The sequence below is a fragment of the Lissotriton helveticus genome, chromosome 4_1 (assembly GCF_964261635.1).
Source record: "Lissotriton helveticus chromosome 4_1, aLisHel1.1, whole genome shotgun sequence".
Classification (NCBI taxonomy): Eukaryota; Metazoa; Chordata; class Amphibia; order Caudata; family Salamandridae; genus Lissotriton; species Lissotriton helveticus.
In genome coordinates this window covers 114423603-114441667 of record NC_136063.1, presented here as the reverse complement: position 1 = coordinate 114441667, position 18065 = coordinate 114423603, and the positions used below count along the sequence as shown (strand labels likewise).

The 18065-nt window shown below is 43.7% G+C and overlaps 1 protein-coding gene across 1 annotated transcript in view; it reads right to left on the bottom strand.

The window, feature by feature from the left end:
• Positions 1-8723: 8723 nt before the first annotated feature.
• The window catches only part of LOC144827049 (pentraxin fusion protein-like), a 640936-nt gene continuing 631594 nt past the window's right edge, over positions 8724-18065 (bottom strand). The window contains exon 4 of the mRNA XM_078685507.1: positions 8724-9110. Coding sequence (XP_078541633.1) covers positions 8957-9110 — 154 coding nt within the window. The 3' untranslated portion in view covers positions 8724-8956. The remainder of the gene's footprint in view (positions 9111-18065) is intronic.

Sequence of the window (18065 nt, the reverse complement as noted above, 5' to 3'; positions counted from 1 at the left end):
TCCCGGTCCTTCTTTGCCTATTGTGCAAGTTATCATAAACTTTAAATTTTGGCCATGATGGTCTTTTCTTTTTCCTTCAGTCTTGGACCAATTTCTGCAGACCCGGAAGCAGAGAACGGGCCGGGACCAGAGTTCAATTCCCGACGCGGCAGGGTCGTGGACCAGGGTTAGCGGACTCGACAATTCTCGCCTCGGTGCCTACTCTAACCAGGGATCACACTCGGCAATTCTGGGCATTAAGCTTGCCTTATCTCTACAACGGCCCCCCACAGATGCCGGGAATGCCTGGTTTCACCTTGGAGATACCCAGAAGGGACCATCTCACAGGGAAAGCCAGGACGGGTTCCCCAGCGGTCTCCAGCGCCGGGACGCTTACGGGCAGCTGTGCGCTTTACAAGTCCAACACATTTACACACATTTACAAGTCCAACACAATTTGCCCTGTTCATTTGTGGTCCTCTTGTTATTACTCTCCTTGTCCTGTTTCTACTCACTTTCAATCTCCTAGACGTAGCGCTGCTAGTCCTGGTCAATCTTTGTTCTTCTATTCTCCTATCTTGGTACTCTTAAACTTTGTCCTTCTGATTTGGGTTGTCCTTGTTCTCCTGGATCTGCACCAAGTCCATTTAGTCCTACTGGTATGCAACCATTGATCCAGGTGTTCTTGATCCAGATTCTCCTTGTTTGGAAATTTCTGAGCCTGGCAATTCTAGTGCTGGTCCTCCTGCCCAACCCAGATACTGGCTGAACTTCTTACCACAGATCCTCCTCACCCTGGTCCTGCTAATTGTAATAATTATTCTTCCTCACTTGGTAAATCAAGCTGTGGTCCCCTAGGTCCTGATCTTCATAACCCTGTGTACAGTCCATTTGCTCATAATCCTTTTAGTTGACCTAGACGTCTTGCTCTGGTCTTCCGAGTACCTTTGGTACTCCCTCCTTAGCCTTCCTAGTTCCTGTTCCGCTTATTCTAATATCCTGAACATACTGTAATGTAATGCATATGTAAAGTAATGTAATGTTAATATAATTTATAAAGTGCAGCTTATGCCGGAGGGCATCCTGGCGCTCTGATCAAGGGCAACAGAAAAAGCGCGGGCGGCTAAGATGCTTTATCCATCCTGTGTAAAAAGCCAGGGCAATTTATTCCAGAGCACTGACTTTGTCCTGTAAATGCTCCTATCCTCATGTAGCCTTTTTAAATGGGGAGACCATCGTGTTCTGGTTGAACCTGAAAGTTATTCTCTTGCTGATAAGTTCCATTTACATTTTCACTTAAACTAGTCAGGCCCCAGCCCTTGCAAAGATTTAAATGCCAGACAGAGGACTTTGAACTTACTGTATTGTCTAACAGGCAACCAATGTAGTTTTCTGATGGCTTCTCTTGCTGATCCACACGTTTGTATTTCAAAAAGGAAGCGGGCCACTGCATTTTGCAGAATCTGGAGTCTGTTCAGAAGACCTGATGTGAGAGTGAGATAGATGGCTGTGTATACAGTAGTCTATCCATGTGAGGACCGTAGCCATGGCCATTGTTTTTTAAAGATCGGGAGGTAGATATTTTTTGATTTTTTTAATCAGCCTTAAGGAGCAGAAGGATGCAGATGTGATTTTGTTAACTTGCTCTTTAAATTTCAATTCACTGTCTATCATGACTCTTAGGTTCTATACCTTGGTAAAGGGTATGGGCAGTGCGTCCAACTCTGGCGGCCACCAATCCGGTGTCCGGAGGGAGGGTTTGTTACTGAAGACGATGACCTCGGTCTTTGAGCCATTCAGCTTCAGGCAATTGCCATCCATCCAATTGCTCACCTTCCTCATACATGAGCTGAATTCCTCACCAGAGCTGTTGTCCCCCTTAGTCAGAGACACCACAATTTGGGTGTCATTCACATGTGAGGCCAAGGTAAAACCAGCGTCTTTGATGATTGATGCCAGTGGCGTAACATAAAGATTAAAAAAGGTTTGGGCTCAGTGCTGATTCCTGTGGGACTCCGCTTGGCAGGGGAAACTGCCTGGAGACAAAATTGCCCATTGCCATGTTTTGTTGTCGATTTGTTAGAAATGATTTTAGGAGACCCATTGCTGTTCCTTTTATCCTCAGGTCATGGTGACGGTTCACCAAGATCTCATGGCTGACCGTAACAAAGGCAGCAGTGAGGTCAAGCAGCACCAGTGCCGCAGTACTCCCTCTGTCAAGTAATTCCTGTATATCTTACGTTGTTTCAATTGGTGCAGATTCTGTACTATGATTTTTTCTAAATCCATGTTGTGTGTCATCTAGCAGCGAGTTCACTTCTATGAATTTAGCGATTTGTAGGTTCATAATTTTCTTTCCCAGCTTAGCAGCAAAAGGGAGTCTCAGGAAAGGGGGGTAATTACTCGGGTCTACAGTATCCAGATTGTCTTTTTTTAGAAGTGGGAGAATTGAGGCAAGTTTCCATTGGGAGGGGAAGATCCCACTGATGAACATAATGTTAGGGATTTGTCCCAGATTTTTTTCCCCTTTGGCAGGTATCATGTGCATTATACAGGGTGGCCAGGGATCATATGGTGAGCCATATTTAATTAACAGAATTAGGAGTTGTTCCTTCGGGGGTCTTGAAGGTGGAGACGCTGATTCTGCCCTCTTGGTCAGTTGGCATATGTTCAATTGGAAGATCAGCTACTTTGTTTGCTGCAAATTTATTGTGAATATCAACAACCTTCTCTTGAAAAAAGCTAGCTAGTGTGTCACAGAAATCTTGATTTATCCCATCTTCTTTATTACAGAGAAGAGAGTTTTGTTTGCATCACCGGTGGCGTATATGTGCTCTGAGTAATAAGTGGCCTTTGCTGCTAGGATACCCTCTTGATGCTTTGGTTGTTCAGCTTTCAAAATTATCTTTTTCTCTGCCTTATAGCTTTTTCTCCATCTTTGTTATTGTCTGTAACAGTCCTTCCTAGATAGCCTGAGATTCTCATTGTACCAAGCCTGGGACATTTTTTGTTGTTTAGTTTTTGTATGTAGTTGGTGCCAGTGTCTAATGCGGTGTTTAACCAGTGGGAACAATTCGCCAAATTTTTCGCCAGTTGACAGGTTGTTGGAGGTAATGGCCTCTCTTAATTCAGCTGAGCATATCTATGCCAGGCTCTACCCTTTGTTTGCTGGATAGGGTGCATATGTTTGATGTTTTTTTTTGGGGGGGGGGGTTTATTAGCCATTTAACCACCCAGTGATAAGACCATGTCACAGGAAGGGATGGCAATAGATCGATGGCATCATCAGTGGAAAAAATAACATCCAACATGTGACTGGCTTTGTGTGTTGGACCTTTGGTGAATAGAGAGGTTCCGAATGAGTCCATAGAATCAATACGTTTTTGAGCGTCAGGGTCAGTTTTTTTTCCAACTGAAAGTTAAAATCCCCCAGTACAGTAAAATTGTCATTGATAATGCTATCACCATAGTGAGTTTATCAGTAAATCTACTGCTTAGTCCCCTTAATGGATGATGAGTCTCTTGACTGTACAGAGAAGGCTAATGCCTCAAAGCTTGTAGTGGTTAATGGTTTGAATTTCATTTTAAAGTGGCTTTGATAAAATATCGCCTGTCCCCCTCCCTTTTCTTGCTGAATTTCCAGTCAATATCCAGCAAATCTGGGGGTGTTGCAGCAACAATATCTGGGCCGGAACTCTACTCTGCCCAGGTTTCTTTTAAGAATGCCACATCAGCGTCTCGAGTTTGAACAAGATCATAGAAATCTAGCTGGTGTTTTACTGGAGATCTTGTATTTAGTAGCATGCAGCAGACATTAGTGATGTTGAGGCCAGGGCCTTTCTCTTGCGTATGGCCAGATTTTTCTATTAAGTGGGGTTTGAGTTGATCATTATGATTCGGGTGATGGGGAGGCATGGAGTGAAAGTAGTGTGGGTGGGTCTTAGTGCCAGTAGTGTTTCTCAAGAGTAGAAGATGTTACCTGCCTTTATTTGGAAATGATGACCAGGGTGACCGGCACTGGGCATGGTCCAGGTGCGGACGGGCACAGATAGGCTTTCCTTTGGCACACCTTTGGGGTGCAGCCGGCGCGCCGCCAGCACGCCCTCTGCACCCGTCTGCTGCGCATCAGCACCATAACCTCCTTTTAAAGTGCCAAGCTTGTCTGGATATGAAAGATTAGACCATCTCCTCCCCAAGATGGCGGATGGAACATGGCCTAGCGGAAGTCAGTCCCCTTTGATTCACTGAGATCTCCTTCCTCTCAAACAACCGACTAATGGCTGCTGTGGACCGAGGAGATATTGATGGAAAGAAGAGAGCACTGCTTTTCCAAGACGGCAGTGTGCAGATCTAAAGGTTGGTGCAAATATACAGGTGGTGCAATATGCGGAAATGCGTGCAATTTGAGCGAGGTTCCCGACGGGCTAAAAACAAATACAGCAATCAATCTTTAAAAAGATTCAGACCGACTAAAACATGCAGGATAAAACATATGACTGTTCTTGCCTAGTAAAGGTTCTTACTGCCTTCCCTAATGAAATGCGCATCAGCGCAATAGCCTCCATTTAAAACTGCTAAGCTTGTTTGAATACGAAAGTCTGGACCGTCCTTTCCGCAAGATGCTGGATGGAACGCGGCCTAGCGGAAGTGAGTCACCTTTGATTCACCAAGATCTCCCTCCTCTCAAACAGCCGACTAATGGCTGCAGTGGACCTGGGATATATTGATGGAAAGAAGAGCGCACTTCCTTCCCAAGAAGGCAGTATTCATATCTAAAGGTTGGTGCAAATATACAAGTGGTGTAATATGCGCAAATACATGCAGTTTGGGCGAGTTTCCCTACGGGCTAAAAACAATTACAACAGTCAATCTTTAAAAAGTTTCAGAGTGATTAAAATAACACAGGTTAAAACAAATGACTGTTCTTGCCTTGTGAAGGTTCTTTCTGCCTGTCCTAATCCTGGCCATTTCCCATCAAGTCCTGATCCTCGTAGTCCTCTCCAATATGGCTCTGTTCCTCCTGTCCCTCGCCTTCCTGCTCCTTGCCTGCATGGTTCTGCAATAACTTGTACTGTCACAGACCAAGCTAGCCTTTTCTAGTTCTGGTGTTCCTTGACTTCCAAGTCATGCTAGTCTATGAATTTCCTAGCACTGTACATCATGGTGCTGATTTGACTCGTCATCATTCCCTGTTACTCCTCCCCTTGTCATTGGATCTTGAGTCTCATGTTTCAAAGGCTTCCAATCCTGGACCTTTTCATTCTCATCCATCATTCCTCTGTGTGCTGCACCCCTGGTTTATATAGTCTCCTTGTTTGCATGTTAGTAATCCTAATCTTGGTCACCTTGTTCTATGGAGTTCTGGTACTCCTTTTTCCAGGCCTCATGTATTGTGTTCCTTCAACCTCTGGTCCTTATGTTCCATCAGGCTCTTGTACACTGGGCCCAGATCCCATTGTTGCACAACCTCATGGCCCTCCTGTTCCATCTCACCCCGGTCCTAGTGCCTCCAGTGTTGTGTTTCATTATCCTGTGCCTCATCATCTAGTTGTTCCTGGTTCCCTCTGGCATTTTAACCCTTGTCCTCATAGATTACGTTTCTAAGGGTCTTGTTCTGCTTGTCCTGGCCCCTGTCTCTCAGGTCACCATAGCCCACTTCCTGCCCCATATTCTCCTACCTTTCATCCTCCTCCTACTGCTTTCTTTACCAGCCCCCATCCACAATGACTTAAATCAGAAACAGCATCCAAGCCTGTCACACAGATACTTGTTGTCTTCCAGTTTTCTTTTAATGAGACAGCACTATCAGGTACAGAAATTAGGCCCCAGCACAAACATGATTTTGCCCATTTAGAACACTTCTTAACATGTTAAAAATCAAAACTACCATTCCCAATATGCATTGTGCAGGTGACTAAAATTACAGGGGTCTCTCATTTCATGGGTCCAAAAAGCATTAATGTAAAAAACCTACTCTCCTGGACAAATAGTATGAACATGTGTATTTATTCACAGGTAGCAGGGTGGACTCATCCTGTACATTATTCAGATATATTACTTGCCTGTCTCCTGCATTCACTTCACCATTTCAAATATATACTGTTGCTGTGTCTTGCTCAATTTACCTCCTGCAGGTGTCTTGTGTCCCCAAATACCAATTACTTACGGTAAGTGTCCCTCCCTTTGGTGCCCAGATGCCACTTATCTGTCTGCATTCTGTTTGCTTCTGCTTGTTGACTTCTGCTGTGTTGCCAGATTATAAATAATAAGCAAGTATAATCCACCTCAAATAGAAGCCTAAAGCTTTCCACTAGGCCTTTCATAAGAAGCCAAAAAGAGCTCACCTTCCAAAAAATATCAAAAGGAGCATCCTCAACTTAAAAAAAACCAATGCATTCTTATGAGGGAATAAAACATGTATGTAACATGCTTTAAATTCATACTCAGTAGTCTTTGCTGACAGTCAAATACTCTCTAACTGAAGAAGGAAATACCTGTGTGCCATATCCACCTGAAGCTTCTGTTGTGTTTTTTCATGTCTTATTTAAATATTAAAAATGTTTTATTCAAAATGTATTTAATTTTTTTTATCTATAAACAGAGTAGCTTATTTCATGCAATTACCTTTTACACTATTTATCGTGTGCTGGTCATTGCGCATCATCAGTACTATTTGGCCTATGGCCTGCTAAACAGCAGACATTATGTACTTTTACCGACGCTGGGTAAATAGCAGAGATTTTGCAATATGTGACCGGTGATCAGGTAAATAGATACTTCCTGATTAAAACAGATACAGCTCACTGCCTGCCTCCAGGATGAATGCATACAAGCCTCATCAACGCGAAATGAATCATGTCTCCTAGGGTGGCACAGCCTACTGATGCATTTCCAGGTTTACGATTTCTCATAAATCTGGAAATGTGTCTGGTTCCATGAGTGATGCATGGGAACACCCACAGCAACACCCATAGAACACCCCTTTCATACAAAGTGCTGCATTTAAAGGGGCCATATTACAAGGATAGGACAAGCCATGCAGGGTGGATTTTCCTGTCCTTGTAAATATGGGGCAAAGAACTGCGCTGCCAGTGCGTCACAAAACAGTGACGTGCTGGTAGCGCAAGGGGCTTTAAAATCTGCCTCCTAGTTTCTATGAAGCACACTGCTTCTAAATGCAGGTAAGAAATGAGGGGGAGGAGCACAATCCCAACTGCAGTTGATTAAACCGAAAATGAAATTTACAAGAGAATTAAAGTTGAAGTGCATTGCTTTGTAGGCGAATATCCACATGTGCAGAGAAAAAATGCTGGCACTGACTGTGATGAAAGCCAGTGACTGGAGTGGGCTGTTTCGTTGCAAATGCTGAAGGTTGTGATGGATAGGCCTACATTGCGAATCACACTACAACTGACAATTGGATAAAGAGGGTTGATGAAGGCACATATATATGTGTATTCTTATAAGGAATTATGTGCGAAAAAAAGATCTTGGCTAGCGCAACACGTAAACATACACTGTCACCAGCCAAACCACACCTACTGAAATGAAATTTACATCTCCACTACACCCGTGCCTGGATTTGGGGCAAACATGTGGACCTTGGACATCAGTTGATGACCAAAACTATTTGCTGTAAAGTAAAATCATAGGTTGGCTACTGCATACCTGTGGGATTTCTCATTCTTGGCCAAGCAGCTTAGTTAATGATTGCACCTTTTTGATTGCATCTTTATAAACCATCTGGCTGACTTGTGAATACTGTGGGGCCTACTTAATAGGCATGTGCCAATTGTAAGTTCCTTTCTTGAATTTATCACTTAATATACCAGCATGCTCCACAAAATTGACATCAATCCTTTGTTTGTCAAGATGTGTTTTGGTGAGGCAGAACCCGGTAATCCTTTGATGTGTGTGTTGTTTTGCAATGTGCTGGTTGGGGCATTGAGCTTTGTACGAGATAATCATAACATGAAATGGGAGCTAATGTGAACCTTTACAGAGCATGCTTTGGGAGTTTGGGTGTGACTTAGCGGCTAGAGCTGCTGCATTTAGACCTGGAGAACAAGCTTTAAATCGCAACCTCCATCTAACATCCTGTCATTCTGGACAAACTACACAATTTCATGTATCTAAAAAAAGGAATGTGTATTGTTGTCTGGTTCAGTTCTAAGGTGATCAAATTCTCTTGGACCAAGTTTACATTGTGTTAAACTGATAAACAAAACTGTAGGATGCTTTCTTCCTACTTATTTTTGTCTTTTATTCTGTTTTAGGTCTGTTTTGACATCACAGCTTTCTGTGACGCATTGCTACCAATTCTTTTAAATATACATGCATTTGGCTTATGCTCCACTGAGAGGAGTATTATACATTCTATTTGGCTGTTTGTTTATCATTCCACTCTACAGGAAGTGTTTGCTTCAACTGGAAATTATGAATTATCACATTCAGTTCTCTGTCTTCTGTATGCATCTGATACAGAAAGAAATCATACTTTGCTACTTATTTTCCCAGCACTGGCATGGCCAATAGGGCAGGCTTTAATGTGATACACAGCATTTGTGGATGCAGCACAAGCAAACCGCATTTGAGTATCTCAGTATTTACTTACATAGGCACGCTAGAACAAACCATGTGGCTTTGCCAATGCTCTTTTTCTTAGCCCAGTCCAATTTCCTCCGAAACGTGTCATTAAATGAAAAAGTGAATTTTAGCAAGACTATACTCATGTCAATGGCATTTTATTAGAATACAGAAAAATACATGAACACCTGAAAAGTAATTAGAATGACTGCTTAAAGGAAGACACCATACACCAGATTTTTCTAATATGAAATTAACTAGCTATTACAACATACATGTAAGAAAGTAAGTAATACAGAGGATAAGGTCATTTCCTAGACCATGGTGCAACCAGGCATATCAGAGCTCGGAGTATCTTGGCTCATGATACAGACTATCGGATGTGTCCGTGTTACATCGTTTCCAACACCGGATAAACCTCTACTTCACACAGAGAAAGGAACTGGGCATACTTTGGAATTTGGACATGGATGTATTGTCCCTTGATCCCCTTGCAGCAGAATACGGCAGGGTCGTTTATGTTTACCTGTGTGAATGTACCACAGCTGTGACAAAAGAGATAAAAGCAACAGGTTTAAGTTAATGAGAAACAATCCAGACTAAAAGCAAAGGAATAAATCATAAAAAGGAATATCTTTCCACTGTTTATAAACACATTTATAATTCCCCTACACTTAAATAAAGAGGGCAACCTAAAATCAATTTGGCTTTAGTTATTTGGACTCTCTCCAATCTTACCTTTCATGATGGATTACTACATACCATATCTGTACGTAGAGAATGTGATGGCTTTACCCGTACTTCCTTTTCTTGGTGGCCCACCTTTACTAATACCTTACTACGGCCTAATCAATATGTTACTGACCTTCGTGAATGTCTCCTAAGTTGATTCACACCTATCTTCATATTCCCTAAAATTGAATTTGGCACAATTTGGTACACTTCTCATTGATCCATAAACATTTCTCAAGAATCATCATCTGATTTAGAAGTAGAGATGACTTCCTCATACTTTATATGATTAGCTACATTTCTTGGCCCGGCTGGGGGTCACAACACTAGCGGTAATAAACAACATTAAAATGTCAGTAAAACAATCTGAACGTAGCAGCAGATTCACCTGACAATCTCTTGAAATTCCAGCCAATGGGGTGAATATGCTATAAAGTAAATTCCTTAAAGATCATCATATCTGAAATTCCCATCCTGTGTTATACATGAGAGAGTTCATTTCCAGAGTACACATAGACAACAGATTACTGCTAAGATTGAATGTAAGTTTGGGTAATTTCCTCTCCACATCAAGATGACAACAGAGGTTCTTCCTGGGTTGTGCCTGTACTCTGTGTACAGAGATTTAATACATAAGGATATTGGTTGATGGGGATGTAAACACTTTTCAATCAACAACCACAAAAGGCACTAAATTAACCCTCTGGTAGGTTTGCACAAAATCAGTGAGGCAATTTGCAAAGTATTAATGAAGCATAGAAAGAGTATTAAAATGAAACAGAACACAAGATATATCCTAAATCAATAAATAAAATGCATTAAATTAAATACAACTATAATGACAAAAATCCAATCAGTAGAATCAGATATATGTGCTTATAAAGTATTATGTGGATTCAGTTCCTAAAAGTGCCAAGAGCCACTTGCAGTCCTCTGGCCATGCCAGACCCAGAGAAAGTCACATTTTCAGGCTGACTAGAATGAACTATGCAAAAGACATACAAATAATAGATGGAATGCAGAAAAAATTAAAACATTCACCCCAGTCAAGGATCTGGGTTAAATCCATTGTTCTTTTGCTCACCATGCTACCCCAGTGTAGGCCCAGTAATATGCAAATCAGTCTTGACCCTGTTCATTATGGGAACAGTCTAGCCAAAACTGCCAAACCAGGTCCTTCCTTGCCTGGAAACAAGCATCCTAGGACCAGTTTTGGGGTTTCACCCCTTATCAACCAGGCTAGCTTAAAGACAGTGGCACAGTGAGCTCGGACCCACGTCTGGGCATATCCGTTGTACTTACAGAGAGAAAGCAACAGACACATGGGTCCCGTGGTCTACATGCCATTGGAGTCAAACTAGCCTGGCTGATGAGGGGTGAAACCCCAAAACCAGTCCCAGGATGCTTGTTTCCAGTCCAGGAAGGACCTAGCCTGGCAGTTCAGACTGGACTGATCACATTGGGAGCAGGATCAAGACTGATTTGCATATGGCTGGGTCAAAACTGGAATGGCATGGGGAGCAAAAACAATCAAGGATTTAGGACCAGATCTCTGTACTGGGGTGAATGCTTGACATTGTTCAGCATTCTCTCCATCTATTGTTATTTTTGCATTTGTCACCCCGAGTGGAAAGGGTATGCCCAGACATGTGTCCTGTGCTCTCCATGTCACTGGAGTCAAGATACAGTAGAAAGAGTGGTCCCAGTAGAGCAACTTCTAAGAACACACACAATTTGAACACCAACAAGTATGCATTTTCACACCTTTAAAAATCTGTGTTCCATATTATTTTACCATATCAAACATCTAGAGATGTGGCTTAGTTGGGATATAAAAGTATTAGAAGAGCATTCAATTGGTAATTGTTTGCATCCCTTGAGGCACACTGAAGATGAATGTTCAATGAGGTACAAAATAAATTTCTTTTGCAAAAGTTCAAATTGTCGAATTCATTTATTTCTTTCTCATTTGTTCTTTTTTCAAAATCATCAATCCATATTCATCGATATAAATGTTCATTACACAACTGGTTAATGTAAGCTCCTATGCATTTCGGGCAATATCCCTTCGTCCGGGAGCATATCTACAAATAAGAAACGATAAAGCTCATTTGGTCTATTATATTCATAAACGTCTACTTGAAACAATAGTATCAACAACGGTGGTAAAGTGTGAAAGCATGAAAAAGGTGTAATAAACGTGCATGAAGATGTGATACGCGTGCAGTGCAAAGTAAAAGGTAAAAACGGGTTCCAATCTGAAAAAAACGTACTAGTTCGACGAATCTGTGTTTTCGAAATATCTGAATGTGAAAAAAGGGGGTGTAGAGTTAGTCTAATGTCCAGGTTAGCAGACCATAGCTCTGAAAAACTATCAGGGTGTGGTACTCACGGATAAATGTAAAGCGTGAAGGACGCGGGTAATTTCGGTGTGATCTGCTCGCGATCTGCAGAGCTTCCCGGTACTTGACGTATCCAAAAGGCTATTGGATAATGTTACGTATTGCGTGTGAATGACACGTATATAAAGGTAAAGGACGGACTAATCGTGGTCGCGTGTGTACGTGTGTGGTGTGTATGTGTATAGAACTGAAAAACGGACTGCATGTGGTAAACATAAAAAGGCATGAAAGACAGACTCAGAGTGTTACCCGAAAGGCTCGTTGAACTCTGTGTGAAATATACTACACAAAAGGTTAAACATTAGATGAAAATGCAATGAGTACAAAATCAAAATCATCATGATATAAAATTAATAATGATCAGAAAAAAATGATAATGGAAATAAAAAACAGTTAACTGATTTAACATCAGGTCAATGGTACAGAACATATTGCGCCTGAGGGCTCTCAATTATAAATAACATGAAAATTCAATTCGATCATTTAACCCATGGGGTTTTATCGTATTCAGTCTATAAATCCAATGGTTTTCACGGCAAAGTAAATATTTGCTATTGTCTCTTCCTTTGATTTTTTGTATTACTTCTAGTACCATGAATTTCAACTGGGAAATATTGTGGTTCATCTCCAAAAAATGTGCTGCTACTGATGATTTTACATTTTTAGTTCTTATAGTCGATTTGTGTTCATTAAGGCGTATTTTTAGTTTACGTTCAGTCTTACCAATGTATGCTTTGCTGCAAGGACATTTTAGTAAGTACACATAATTAGTAGTGTCGCACGTAGCTGTAACTTTCAAAGAGTTGCCCTGGAGGTCCAATATTTATACCTTGTGCCATCCTTTAAAGTGGGGTAATCTCTAGTCTATCACCCACATCTGGTTCTGAGAAGTTCGCCCCATGCCCCGCCACGTGCCTGTGCTAGAGACAAGCCCTTTGAAATGTAAATAGGACAGGGAACAGCTCCACCACCATCTTTTCGGGAAGAATGGGCCATCCTGTCCGCATCTAGTCCCCTATTGTTCACTCTCTGGGTCCAATACAAATTCTTGATTGTGGAGCAACATTAACAGCACTGGACAGCTGAAAAATCTAGATGGTCTAATAAGCTTATGGGCAGGAAAATATTAACTTTCTAAAAGTGCCATTTTTTTAAATTTTAATCTAAAATCTGAGTTAACCATCAAAGAGGGTTTTAAATTACAAATCCTTTGAATCCAAGCTAAACATTTCTGCCTGCTCCCAAACGAAGAAGGTTAGCACTTATTATATTTAATATGCTTTCTGAATGTTTTACACTGGAGGAGGTAGCCCTTAAGGTAGTGAAAAACATATTTTTTTCACTACCAGGGCATGTAAAACCTACAAACACATGTCCTATTATTTTTAACATAATGCACCCTACCCTTTGGGCCTTTAGGGTCCACCCTAAGGGTTACTTAAATGTATTCAAAAAATGTCTAGGCCTCACAAAATATTTATTTTGCTAGGCCAAAATAGCAGTTTAAAACTGCACTTCAGGTTGCATTGACAGACCTGAGGCATGTTTTCAAATGCCATTTTAGTGGATGTCACAATGAGTGCTGCAGGTTCACTAGTTGCAAAAAACACAGTTGATGGACAGAATGTAGAACAATGTCATACATTCACCCCAGTACAAGGATCTTGGGCCTAAATCCATCGTTTTTTTGCACTCCACACCACCCTGGGTTAGACACTGGCTATATGCAAATCAGCTCTGACCCTGTGCCTCATGGGAACAGTCCAGTCCGAACTACCAAGCCATGTCTTTCCCAGACCGGAATCAAGCATCCAAGGACCGGTTTCTGGCTATCAGCCTTCATTAGCCTGGATAGCTTGACTCCAGTGGTGTGGAGAGCCTGGGACTCACGTCTGAGCATACCCAGCCCACTAGGGGTGAAAATTGCAAAAAACACAGTTGATTGACAGAATGTAGAACAATGTCATACATTCACCCCAGTACAAGGATCTGGGCCTAAATCCATCGTTCTTTTGCACTCCACACCACCCTGGGTTAGACACTGGCTATATGCAAATCAGCTCTGACCCTGTGCCTCATGGGAACAGTCCAGTCCGAACTACCAAGCCATGTCTTTCCCAGACCGGAATCAAGCATCCAAGGACCGGTTTCTGGCTATCAGCCTTCATCAGCCTGGATAGCTTGACTCCAGTGGTGTGGAGAGCCTGGGACTCACGTCTGAGCATACCCAGCCCACTAGGGGTGAAAATTGCAAAAAACACAGTTGATGGACAGAATGTAGAACAATGTCATACATTCACCCCAGTACAAGGATCTGGGCCTAAATCCATCGTTTTATTGCACTCCACACCACCCTGGGTTAGACACTGGCTATTTGCAAATCAGCTCTGACCCTGTGCCTCATGGGAACAGTCCAGTCCGAACTACCAAGCCATGTCTTTCCCAGACCGGAATCAAGCATCCAAGGACCGGTTTCTGGCTATCAGCCTTCATCAGCCTGGATAGCTTGACTCCAGTGGTGTGGAGAGCCTGGGACTCACGTCTGAGCATACCCAGCCCACTAGGGGTGAAAATTGCAAAAAACACAGTTGATGGACAGAATGTAGAACAATGTCATACATTCACCCCAGTACAAGGATCTGGGCCTAAATCCATCGTTTTTTTGCACTCCACACCACCCTGGGTTAGACACTGGCTATATGCAAATCAGCTCTGACCCTGTGCCTCATGGGAACAGTCCAGTCCGAACTACCAAGCCATGTCTTTCCCAGACCGGAATCAAGCATCCAAGGACCGGTTTCTGGCTATCAGCCTTCATCAGCCTGGATAGCTTGACTCCAGTGGTGTGGAGAGCCTGGGACTCACGTCTGAGCATACCCAGCCCACTAGGGGTGAAAATTGCAAAAAACACAGTTGATGGACAGAATGTAGAACAATGTCATACATTCACCCCAGTACAAGGATCTGGGCCTAAATCCATTGTTTTTTTGCACTCCACACCACCCTGGGTTAGACACTGGCTATATGCAAATCAGCTCTGACCCTGTGCCTCATGGGAACAGTCCAGTCCGAACTACCAAGCCATGTCTTTCCCAGACCGGAATCAAGCATCCAAGGACCGGTTTCTGGCTATCAGCCTTCATTAGCCTGGATAGCTTGACTCCAGTGGTGTGGAGAGCCTGGGACTCACGTCTGAGCATACCCAGCCCACTAGGGGTGAAAATTGCAAAAAACACAGTTGATTGACAGAATGTAGAACAATGTCATACATTCACCCCAGTACAAGGATCTGGGCCTAAATCCATCGTTCTTTTGCACTCCACACCACCCTGGGTTAGACACTGGCTATATGCAAATCAGCTCTGACCCTGTGCCTCATGGGAACAGTCCAGTCCGAACTACCAAGCCATGTCTTTCCCAGACCGGAATCAAGCATCCAAGGACCGGTTTCTGGCTATCAGCCTTCATCAGCCTGGATAGCTTGACTCCAGTGGTGTGGAGAGCCTGGGACTCACGTCTGAGCATACCCAGCCCACAAGGGGTGAAAATTGCAAAAAACACATTTGATGGACAGAATGTAGAACAATGTCGTACATTCACCCCAGTACAAGGATCTGGGCCTAAATCCATCGTTTTTTTGCACTCCACACCACCCTGGGTTAGACACTGGCTATATGCAAATCAGCTCTGACCCTGTGCCTCATGGGAACAGTCCAGTCCGAACTACCAAGCCATGTCTTTCCCAGACCGGAATCAAGCATCCAAGGACCGGTTTCTGGCTATCAGCCTTCATCAGCCTGGATAGCTTGACTCCAGTGGTGTGGAGAGCCTGGGACTCACGTCTGAGCATACCCAGCCCACTAGGGGTGAAAATTGCAAAAAACACAGTTGATGGACAGAATGTAGAACAATGTCATACATTCACCCCAGTACAAGGATCTGGGCCTAAATCCATTGTTTTTTTTGCACTCCACACCACCCTGGGTTAGACACTGGCTATATGCAAATCAGCTCTGACCCTGTGCCTCATGGGAACAGTCCAGTCCGAACTACCAAGCCATGTCTTTCCCAGACCGGAATCAAGCATCCAAGGACCGGTTTCTGGCTATCAGCCTTCATCAGCCTGGATAGCTTGACTCCAGTGGTGTGGAGAGCCTGGGACTCACGTCTGAGCATACCCAGCCCACTAGGGGTGAAAATTGCAAAAAACACCGTTGATGGACAGAATGTAGAACAATGTCATACATTCACCCCAGTACAAGGATCTGGGCCTAAATCCATCGTTTTTTTGCACTCCACACCACCCTGGGTTAGACACTGGCTATATGCAAATCAGCTCTGACCCTGTGCCTCATGGGAATAGTCCAGTCCGAACTACCAAGCCATGTCTTTCCCAGACCGGAATCAAGCATCCAAGGACCGGTTTCTGGCTATCAGCCTTCATCAACCTGGATAGCTTGACTCCAGTGGTGTGGAGAGCCTGGGACTCACGTCTGAGCATACCCAGCCCACTAGGGGTGAAAATTGCAAAAAACACAGTTGATGGACAGAATGTAGAACAATGTCATACATTCACCCCAGTACAAGCATCTGGGCCTAAATCCATCGTTTTTTTGCACTCCACACCACCCTGGGTTAGACACTGGCTATATGCAAATCAGCTCTGACCCTGTGCCTCATGGGAACAGTCCAGTCCGAACTACCAAGCCATGTCTTTCCCAGACCGGAATCAAGCATCCAAGGACCGGTTTCTGGCTATCAGCCTTCATCAGCCTGGATAGCTTGACTCCAGTGGTGTGGAGAGCTTGGGACTCACGTCTGAGCATACCCAGCCCACTAGAGGTGAAAACTGCAAAAAACACAGTTGATGGACAGAATATAGAACAATGTCATACATTCACCCCAGTACAAGGATCTGGGCCTAAATCCATCGTTTTTTTGCACTCCACACCACCCTGGGTTAGACACTGGCTATATGCAAATCAGCTCTGACCCTGTGTCTCATGGGAACAATCCAGTCCGAACTACCAAGCCATGTCTTTCCCAGACCGGAATCAAGCATCCAAGGACCGGTTTCTGGCTATCAGCCTTCATCAGCCTGGATAGCTTGACTCCAGTGGTGTGGAGAGCCTGGGACTCACGTCTGAGCATACCCAGCCCACTAGGGGTGAAAATTGCAAAAAACACAGTTGATGGACAGAATGTAGAACAATGTCATACATTCACCCCAGTACAAGGATCTGGGCCTAAATCCATCGTTTTTTGCACTCCACACCACCCTGGGTTAGACACTGGCTATATGCAAATCAGCTCTGACCCTGTGCCTCATGGGAACAGTCCAGTCCGAACTACCAAGCCATGCCTTTCCCAGACCGGAATCAAGCATCCAAGGACCGGTTTCTGGCTATCAGCCTTCATCAGCCTGGATAGCTTGACTCCAGTGGTGTGGAGAGCCTGGGACTCACGTCTGAGCATACCCAGCCCACTAGGGGTGAAAATTGCAAAAAACACAGTTGATGGACAGAATGTAGAACAATGTCATACATTCACCCCAATACAAAGATCTGGGCCTAAATCCATCGTTTTTTTGCACTCCACACCACCCTGGGTTAGACACTGGCTATATGCAAATCAGCTCTGACCCTCTGCCTCATGGGAACAGTCCAGTCCGAACTACCAAGCCATGTCTTTCCCAGACCGGAATCAAGCATCCAAGGACCGGTTTCTGGCTATCAGCCTTCATCAGCTTGGATAGCTTGACTCCAGTGGTGTGGAGAGCCTGGGACTCACGTCTGAGCATACCCAGCCCACTAGGGGTGAAAATTGCAAAAAACACAGTTGATGGACAGAATGTAGAACAATGTCATACATTCACCCCAGTACAAGGATCTGGGCCTAAATCCATCGTTTTTTGCACTCCACACCACCCTGGGTTAGACACTGGCTATATGCAAATCAGCTCTGACCCTGTGCCTCATGGGAACAGTCCAGTCCGAACTACCAAGCCATGTCTTTCCCAGACCGGAATCAAGCATCCAAGGACCGGTTTCTGGCTATCAGCCTTCATCAGCCTGGATAGCTTGACTCCAGTGGTGTGGAGAGCCTGGGACTCACATCTGAGCATACCCAGCCCACTAGGGGTGAAAATTGCAAAAAACACAGAAAAAAACGATGGATTTAGGCCCAGATCCTTGTACTGGGGTGAATGTATGACATTGTTCTACATTCTGTCCATCAACTGTCTTTTTTGAAATTTTCACCCCGAGTGGGCTGGGTATGCTCAGACGTGAGTCCCAGGCTCTCCACACCACTGGAGTCAAGCTGTCCAGGCTGAATGAAGGCTGATAGCCAGAAACCGGTCCTTGG